The 9,732-nt window shown below is 43.3% G+C and overlaps 1 protein-coding gene across 1 annotated transcript; it reads right to left on the reverse strand.

Moving 5' to 3' along the window:
- Positions 1–4,991: 4,991 nt before the first annotated feature.
- LOC310836038 (inositol polyphosphate 5-phosphatase OCRL-like) lies at positions 4,992–8,368 on the reverse strand (the record flags this gene model as incomplete). The annotated part of the gene is made up of 6 exons (XM_083720975.1): positions 8,259–8,368; positions 8,010–8,176; positions 6,622–6,723; positions 6,191–6,305; positions 5,342–5,458; positions 4,992–5,207 (listed from the first exon to the last, which is right to left on the reverse strand). Exons 2-6 carry the CDS (start codon positions 8,132–8,134, stop codon positions 4,992–4,994), a joined length of 675 nt encoding a protein of 224 aa, XP_083577101.1. The 5' UTR covers positions 8,135–8,176; positions 8,259–8,368.
- Positions 8,369–9,732: the final 1,364 nt, after the last annotated feature.

Consider the following 9,732-nt stretch of genomic DNA (forward strand, 5'->3'; position numbering starts at 1 on the left):
TCTTTAGAGATGCAGAAGTTACCAAGAAGGCCCCAAAAACTTTGAGAGACTATTTTGAGATAAATTTGAATACTACGCTTGAAAAAAGAGTAATCTGGGACGCAAGCAAAGCGGTTATGAGAGGGTTTCTGATTCAACAGAACGCAATAAAGAAGAGAACTCAAAATGAGAAAAAAGATAAAATTTTGGAGAAAATAAAAGGAGAGAAGAAATTAAGAGTGAAACCAAAGTTGCAAGAGATTCTGAGAGAAATAAAGATGTATCAAGTACAATACATGAAAATGATAAATCAGGAAATAGAATGGAAAATCAAGCAGATGAGACAAAAGACATTTGAATCGGCTAATAAATGTGGGAAACTGCTGGCTTGGCAGATGAAAAAAAGACAAAACCTTAATACCATTACAAACTTGGAAGTGGAAGGAAAGAATATACAGAATCCAGTGGAGATTAGAAAGTGTTTCCAGAGATATTTCAAACAACTATATACACAAGGGCCACAGAAAGAGACCGACATAGATCAGTTTTTAAGAACAAATGGATTACAAAAAATCTCTCAAGAAAATAAGTTAATGCTGAATTATAAAATAACAGAACAGGAGGTGGAAGGTGCCATCCAAAATATGCAGTTGGGCAAATCTCTGGGGCCGGACGGTTTAACCTCAAAATATTATAGATCTCTGAAAGATTGGCTAATTCAACCACTAAAGGAGGTTTGTAATGAAATTTTGGAGGGGGGGGGAAGCGCCAGAGTCGTGGAAGGAAGCTTATATTACACTTATACCAAAAACTGAGTCCGAAAAAACACAACTTAAGAACTACCGCCCCATATCACTACTTAATGTGGATTACAAAATTTTTGCAGATATTTTGGCTAAAAGATTGAAAAAGGTACTAGTTGAGGAGATACACAAAGACCAATTAACATTTTAGAGAAGTTGCAAGTGAACATTAATACTAAAGCAGTTTTGATATTTGTTGATGCGGAGAAAGCCTTTGATAATATTTCTTGGAGTTTCATGAAGAAAAATCTTCAGGGGATGGGGGTTGGTCAAGGTTTTGAAAATGGTATAGGTGCAATTTACTCAGAACAAAAGGCTAAATTGTTAGTTAACAACGTGGTGACAGAAGAATTTAAGATGGAGAAAGGGACACGACAAGGCTGCCCAATTTCCCCACTGCTTTTTATTTCGGTCCTGGAGGTTTTGCTAAATATGATTAGAAGGGACCATCTGATCAAAGGTATTCAGGTCGGAGCTAAACAGTACAAACTTAAAGCGTTTGCAGATGACTTAGTATTGGCATTACAGGAGCCAGAATCTAGTACTAAAAGAGTATTAGAATTGATTCAGTTGGTCAAGTGGCAGGATTTAAGTTGAACAAGTTAAAGACTAAGGTTCTTGAGAAAAAATTAACACCGATTGAGAAAGAGAGGTTTCAGAAGGAGACGGGTTTAACATTGGTTAAGAAAGTAAAATACCTGGGGGTTAACATGACCGCTAAGAACTTAAATTTGTTTAAAGATAATTACGAGAAATGTTGGTCAGAAGTGAAAAAGGATCTTGAAATATGGTCAAATTTGAAGCTTTCCTTGTTTGGTCGAATTGCTGTTATAAAGATGAATGTATTGCCAATAATGTTATTTTTATTTCAATCATCGCAAATTTTGGACAAAATGGACTGTTTCAAGAAGTGGCAGAGAGATATTTCTAGATTTGTCTGGCGGGGCAAGAAGCCCAGAATAAAATTTAAAATATTAACTGATGCAAAGGATAGAGGTGGATTTGCCCTGCCAGACCTTAAACTTTACTATGAATCAGCAGCATTTTGCTGGTTGAAAGAATGGCTGCTTCTTGAGAACACAAACATTTTGGATCTAGAAGGTTTCAATAACGTTTTTGGGTGGCATGCATATCTGTGGTATGACAAGGTTAAAGCTCACAAAGCATTTAAAAACCATATTGTCAGATGAGCATTGTTTAATGTCTGGACAAGATATAAAGACTTTCTTGAAAATAAAACCCCAAGGTGGCTATCACCGATGGAAGCGAAGGCTCAGAAGAAGCTCAATATGGAGGTCAAATGGCCAAAATATTGGGAGATTTTGGAACAGGAGGCTGACAAACTGAAACTGCAGAATTTTGAGAAACTAAAAGATAAAGTGCGAGATTGGCTTCATTATTATCAAATAAGGGAGGCTTATAACTTGGACAAAAAAATTGGTTTCCAGGTGGAAAAATCAAAATTGGAAACAGAACTGTTAGATCCCAAAACTAAGATATTATCAAGAATGTATAACTTGCTGTTGAAATGGAATACTCAGGATGAAACGGTTAAATCTGCTATGATAAAATGGGCACAAGTTGTTGGACATAACATAATGTTTGCTGACTGGAAACAGTTGTGGACCACAGGTATGAAATTCACGGCATGTAATGCCTTAAGAGAGAATATTATGAAAATGATATACAGGTGGTACATGACCCCAGTCAAGCTTGCAAAAATTTATCATTTGCCTGACAATAAGTGTTGGAAGTGTAAAGAAAATGAAGGTACATTCTTTCACCTTTGGTGGATGTGCCCAAAGATTAAGGCTTTCTGGGAAATGATCTATAATGAAATGAAAAAGGTATTTAAATATACCTTCCTGAAGAAACCAGAGGCCTTTCTCCTGGGCATGGTCGGCCAATTGGTGCCAAAGAAGGATAGAACTTTCTTTATGTATGCAGCAACAGCAGCAAGAATACTCGTCGCAAAGTATTGAAAGACACAAGATCTACCCACCTTGGAAGAATGGCAGATGAAAGTGATAGACTATATGGAACTGGCGGAAATGACCGGCAGAATCCGAGACCAGGGAGAAGAGTTGGTGGAAGAAGACTGGAAGAAATTTAAAGACTATCTGCAGAAACACTGTAAAATTAATGAATGTTAAAATGATGTAGGATTGAAATGAGATGGCTTTAGCAACAAAGTTAAAAGAATATGTAAAAATGGATTGATAATTAGATGAAAACATGAAGCTCAATATGTTAAGATATAAAATTAAGATAAAAACAAAGAGGGTAAGGATTTGCTGAATTAACCATGTGAACTGGAATACAAAAAAGGGAGGCGTGAGGAGGTCAGGAAAATAAGTCAATGAAACTTAAGACATGAAAAGACTGATTTGTTTTTAATTGTGCTTTTTTACTTATCATTTATTTTTTATGCATTTTGTATCTTTTATTTGTATTCTTGTATTTTTTCTATTTCTTATTTTTTTCTTTTTTATTCTGTAACTTTTTTCTGTTTATAAAATCTTAATAAATATCTTATAAAAAAAAAATGATACGGCTGAAATATTGTGCCAGTCACGATAACTTGGCTGATGGTTTTACTAAACCATTGAGCTTCTAGCATCATGGAGAGTTCTGTGGTGGTTTGGAGTTGGGGTAATTGGTGATACTTGCTTGCCCCCAGTAGTGCAGGACGAGAGGGGGTGTGAGGAGAACCTGAGCTTACAGGGTTAAACAGCTCAGAGTGTGCGTCCTGCCTACTGTGGGGCGGAGAGACTCTGTGTCACATCCGAGAGTCTCAGTCCTTTGTTCTATTCTGCTTTTGTTTTTGTCTGGGACAGACACGTTTGTACGATGTTCCGTACTCTGCTAGATAATGGATAGTTTCTGCTATAAAGTGCTTTTAGTTTTAGTAACTCTGTGTGAGAGCCTGATTTATGCACATCGACGCACAGAAGACAGAAGGCTTATTTTCTGACCACTGCTAGACTCTGCTTTTGCTCAGAGCTTTGGAATGCCTTTGAAGGCCTGGCGCAGCGAGGAAATCCCGCCTGACTGTTATCTCTCTGAGCAATAAATTACTTTCAGAGTATGATCATATTAGGCTAGTGCTCTGTGAACTAGACTGGCTCTTGAACTGCTTCCAGGCCCAATTCAGAGCATCCCATTTGGCCTTTCAAGTGTTTCAAGGTTTGGGGAAAGGGTACCAGAAGAAGGCCCACTCATGTTTGCACTGCCTCTCCACTGACTAGAATCCCTTTCCCAGGGAACTCCTGCTCTTTCAAGCATGGCAGGGCCTTTTCAGTCATGGCACCCGACCTTTCAGAATAATCTCCCAAAGAGGTTCACCTGGCCCCTGCTTTGATGTCCTTTCAGCAAAGACTTTTAGAATTTCCCCTGGTTCTTGAATTCATGGGCAGGGCGCTTGTGGCCCTCCAAACCCTGCTGTAGTACACAGGAACATAGGAAGCGACCTTATATTGAGGCAGACCATTGACCCATCAAGCTCAGGACGGACTACATGGACTGGCAGCAGCTTTCAGGCAGAGATCATGCCCAGCCCGATCTGCACACACTGGTGACTGAGCCGGGAACCTTCTCCATGCAAAATGGCTGCTCTGCTTTTGCATTACTGCCCTTAACAAATTGCAACTCCCACCCCCCTGCCCCACCCCGATCACTGGAGAGGTTGCCCTCATTTGCTATAATCTAATCTAATACATCTCTGCCACTCGGTTTATGTTGCTCTCTTTAGATCTGCTGCTATTAAGGTACTGTTTAGATGCTTTAAATTATTTTGAGGTGCATTTCTGATTATTATTTTAAATAAGCCACTTTGGGGAAGAAATCCCCACAATTAATGAATTAATGAATGAAGCCCAGCACTCGCTTCCACAGATGTTTAGTATCTGTCTGCCCTGAATGAAGCAGGAGCCTACAATGCTGGGCACTTCTGGCTGCTCTAGTAGAAACCTTAGTGGTGCAGCTGCAGCAGCAGGGATTGCCGACACTGCACCCTCCTGGTGTTGCTGAAGTGGAATTCTCATGAACCCCAGTCAGCAAGGCCAATTCTTAACAATTATGGGAATTTTGGTCTATCAACATTTGGAGAGCACTATGCTGCCTACCCTTGAGCTACACACAGGCAGGAAAGTTACAGAAACGTGACTCAATTTGCTTCTCCAGATAGCGGAGACCAACAAGTTACATCAGTCAAGGCTCTCTCCCTCCAAGCCCTCGAAACGCACTCGTGATTGTCAGCTGCGGCAGACCCTGGTCAGGGGGCAGGAATCTCATCTGGGCACAGATATCCTTGTAATCCTGGTTTCGGCGCTCAAAGTCTTCCACGTGGGCAGCAAGGTGGGAATTGACAATGCAGAAGCTGGTATTGTTGAAGACAAACCTCACGGCCACACACCCCTTATTACCCTGCAGGGGTGGAGCAAAGATGGCTGTTAGTGAGCAAGCAGGAAAGAGGGGGAAACTGGTTGGCAGAGATTAGAAAAACAGATAGACAGATAGAAAGATAGACGTAGGGAATTCTGCTGTCAGGGTCTACTCACCATCTTCCCAATGATGCCTGTGCCCACTGTTTCCCTCATCACTTCCTTGATGCGGCTGAGCTGGTCCTTCTTGACAAAGATGAGCAACATCATTCCGACTAGACGCACCAGCTGCACCTAGAAGATGCAAGGTACTGGGATGTCTACCAGCTTTGTTCATTGCTTGCTGTCATGGGCTGGCTGGATGCAGATAGGAGTGGCAGGTGGCGCCAACTGGGGATCCCCCAAGGGAAGAAGGCTCAGAGCCAGGGAACTGGTGGGGGGACGATGACGCTGAGTCGTCAGAGGGAGAAGAGGGAGCAGACTGTGAGCAAGAAGAGGTGTTGGAAACTGAAGAGGCAAGAGGGCAGGAAGATTCTGTGGCAAACAGCAGTCCAGAATCAGAGGCAGAAGTGGAGGCTGGAGGCGGGGGTCAAGAGGCAGAGATCAGGCAGGCTGCTGAAGAAGCCAGGGGGTCTCCCCATCCTGCTGCGATCAGCTGCCCTCCCTGCTGGTCTCCCAGAACACAGAGAAATTAAGAGGATGGAGCAAAGACAGTCAAGGTGTCAGAGTCTCAGGTTGCTTGGGAAGGCCCAGGGGGAGGAGGAGACTTAAGAGAGTGGTGGGAGGGTAGCAACCTTCAGCCTTCACAACTACCTCACTGGGCCAAGACCTGTTGGGAAAGGTTTCTGTGATCACTAGGCCTGCACGGTTTTGGTTTCTTTGAATAAAGAATTTTGGCTTCTTTGGAATAAAACACCACTGACACCAGGTGTTTTTTATTGCTGACCTAATCCTCCTCCTTCTCCTCCTCACTCCAGCTCCTGACAGCTGTCTGGCTGCTGAAGAAATGGGTGGGGTTGGACTTACTTTCTTGTACTTGGATTTGGAATGCAAAGCCTTTTTCACAGCTGTCAGCCACTCTTGCTCCTTTGTCGAGTCCAAGTAGAAGAAAGCCTCTGTGCTCAGGTCCAGCTCCTGGAACCTAATGCCAAAGTGCCATCAGACACAATACACATCCCTAGCACTGAGGCCATCCTTCCCCCAGAGCCTCCTAGGCCTCTGGCTATCTTTGATGCTGCTGTAATCCACTGCCCACAGGGTGAAATGATGGCACTGCCACATTCATTATGGCAGAACATTGCTTCCTGGCTAAAAGATACAAATCCTCAGGATTCTCCTATTTTGTTCCAAGTTGAAAGTGAAAGTCTTCACACAACAGGACCTCAATTTAGAAAGTAGCTGTGTGGAAACAAAGACTCTGAGAGAGGGCTCTCTGAAAAGCTATTATGTCTGCTCACCCAATGCAGTAGATATCTGGGGGTTCAGGGTCACAGTTCAGCCAAGGTTCCAATCCACTGTCTGGAGACTGCCCATTCACATTCCATGTCCCCACGAAAATCCTGCAAGGAAGAGAAGGATGTGGAACTGCAGGAATAGGACTCCAATCTGAACAAACGTGCTGGTTAAATATGCAAAGACAACAGGAGTGTGTGGCAGGTAGGATTACAAGGGTAGGCAAGATCAGGACCAAGAACAAACAAGTAATACCAGCCACTTCTTCCTCAACTTAGCTATTCTGGGCCCCAAATGAGCTTTGCTAATGAAAGAAAAAAGCCTTTTCCTTGTATTTTTTAAGATGTGTCAGCCAGCCTGATATTTAAGCACTATCCCAGTAGCCACAGGCAACCAGAAATTCTTTGAAGGCAAGTGAGTTGGTTGATCTCTCCATTCTTCCTTCACCTGGCAACCTGGTTTCCAGGCTGGCTTTCCGGGAGCAGAAAACCACCTCTCAGATCTGCTGTGCCAAGCTTGTTTGCTAGAAGATTACCCCGTAACACCCTTGTCTGCGTTGCAAACCTCCTAAATGGCTAGCCTTCTGTGTTTCCATGCTGGCCATGAAGGAATGGGCATTCCCCACTCTGAAAACAGCACAGAAATACAGCCTGTCTAGTAAAGGGGTAAAAAGAGCAAGCTAAACAGCCTCTGTAAAACAGTAAGATCTGAAGCTGCTAACCACATACTGATAAACATATCATAAAAGCAGACATTAAAAACAAATGGCCACAGGGTACTACTAACGGTACAAGGAAATAACCAAAGCAAAAACTTTGACTGAAGTAGTAATCTTAGCATTATAAGGATGACCCACACCAAGTTTTTTGGGGGGTGGGTCACACCTCCCTGTCCTCCAGCACAGCTTTTAGGAGGAGTTCCAAAGGTTTTGCTTCAGTTTTGGATTAACTGCATCTTGTCACAATGTCTGAAGCTGCACAAACCGCTTAATTTGAACCATGGCTCATTGAAACAAGCCAACTTCCAACCATGGGTTTACAAAGCTGGTAAAATTAACCACCATAGGATCTGGACACACCAAACTGTGGTTAATTTAAAATCCAAGTGGAAGCTTCCCAATAGGCTTGGGGTGGGGGAGAAGTGTGCAAACCTGGAGGAGAGGCTGCTGTCCTGCTCATAATATGAAGCCACGGTTCAGTATGTGGCACCAAGGAAAATTGCCCACCACAACTAATACTTTCAATTACCCACCCATGTGTCCTGAGGGAACAGGACAGACTTTGCCTGGCACCCAACAATAAAGCTGTCATGTAGATGTCGCTTTCTCCAACCCCAACTATGATACAGGTTCCACTGGTGTTTGCATGGTGTTTGCACTTTTGCATGATCTGACCTGAAATTCTGGGTGTTGACATATTCCTTCTCTCTCTTGGAGAGGACGTGCTGGATGAGTCCCTCTCTCTGTCCGGACTCCGTATGTGTGGAAGGCACAAAGAGCTGGCGCATAGTGTGGGTCATTGGGGTTGCTTCTTGCTCATGCTCTCCTTGTCACGGATACGCCTCAGGGAGATGAGAACAGAACTCAAGTAGTCCTTAAAACCAAGGAGGCGGGAGGGCACAGTACACCTCTAAGGCAACTTACAGCCTGCTTGGTGGCAGCGGTGGGGGTGGAGGCTCCCGGCGGGCACTCATTTGCTGATTCTGCAGGTTTCTTTCCTTCTCCATGAAGTTATCCTCAAATCCCAGAATTCCGGAGAGAAGAAAAGACTTCTGATTTTAGAGAGGCTTCAGAACTGTTTGGGGACATTTCGGGAAAGGAACTTAGAAAATACTTGACTGCAGGAAAATGTTCCTGCCTCCCCACAGCACCACATTTGCCGGACAATTGCCTCTCAGCTTATGCATGTTTAGGAAGGATTGTGGAGGCAACAGGTCCTCCCCTCAAGGCCTTTTCCTCTAAAGGAGGTAGACTGATCTTCTCCAATCCTCTGGCCACTGCTGAGTTTTCCAAACTTGCTGGCATATTGAGTGTAGCACCTTAACAGCATCTTCTTTAACAAAATTTAATAGTTCAGCTGGAATATCATCACCTCCACTGGCCTTGTTATTAGCAGTGCTTTCTAAGGCCCATTTGACTTTGCTCTCCAGGATGTCAGGCTCAAGGTCAGCAACCACACTACCTGGGGTGTATGAGACATCCACATCTTTCTGGTATAATTCCTCTGTGTATTCTTGCCACCTCTTCTTGATGTCTTCTGCTTCTGTTAGGTTCTTTCCAACTTTGTCCTTTATTATGGTAACCTTTAGTTCCTCATTCTTTCAGCTTTAACCCTTTTCCCGCCTCTATTAATAATTCTCTGTACGTCGGCCAATTTCCTCTCTTATTAAGAGGTTTTAATGCTAATTCTTCAACCGGTGAAAGCCACCATGGAGTTTTGTGTTCTAAAAAATCTTTATGTTTATTCCACACTTTTATAAGTGTTTTTCTTATTATATGATTATGAAAACCTTTGTGTGTTTTTTTATCTTTCCCGTACCATAAATATGAATGCCAACCAAATCTATTATCATGTCCTTCAAAATCTATTATTTCATCTCTCTCTAATTTAATCCAGTCCCGAATCCATGTGATGCAAGCTGCTTCATAATGCAATTTTAGGTCTGGAAGGGAGAAGTCTCCTCTATCTTTAGTATCTATAAGTATTTTGTATTTTATTCTAGGCTTTTTCCCATTCCAGACAAACTTAGAAATATATTTCTGCCAGTTGCCCTGCCCTCGCATGAAGTCTTGGGTTTGCAATTTTGGGAGAGGCGCTGGGGAGCGGGCAGGCTGGCAAGGCCCCCTAGATCTAGAGGCCCTAGGCTTCAGCCTACTTAGCCTATACATAAATCCAGCCCTGCCTATGTCACAGTGATCACAGGCCCATTGATCACGTGCAAGGCATTCTGCGTGTTGGGAAGGAGCCTCCTGTTCTGGGCCAGGTGGAAGAGTGACTCCGCCAGATGGTTGAAAGGGGAGGAATGCCCATCCTCATCTGCTGCAGCAGAAGACTGGGTGGTGGGGTCGAAGCTGATCCCGTGGAGCACATGAGGAGTCAAGGCTTCCCAAATGAAGG

Source organism: Podarcis gaigeae, assembly GCF_964106915.1.
Source record: "Podarcis gaigeae genome assembly, chromosome: W".
In the NCBI taxonomy this organism is placed as follows: domain Eukaryota; kingdom Metazoa; phylum Chordata; class Lepidosauria; order Squamata; family Lacertidae; genus Podarcis; species Podarcis gaigeae.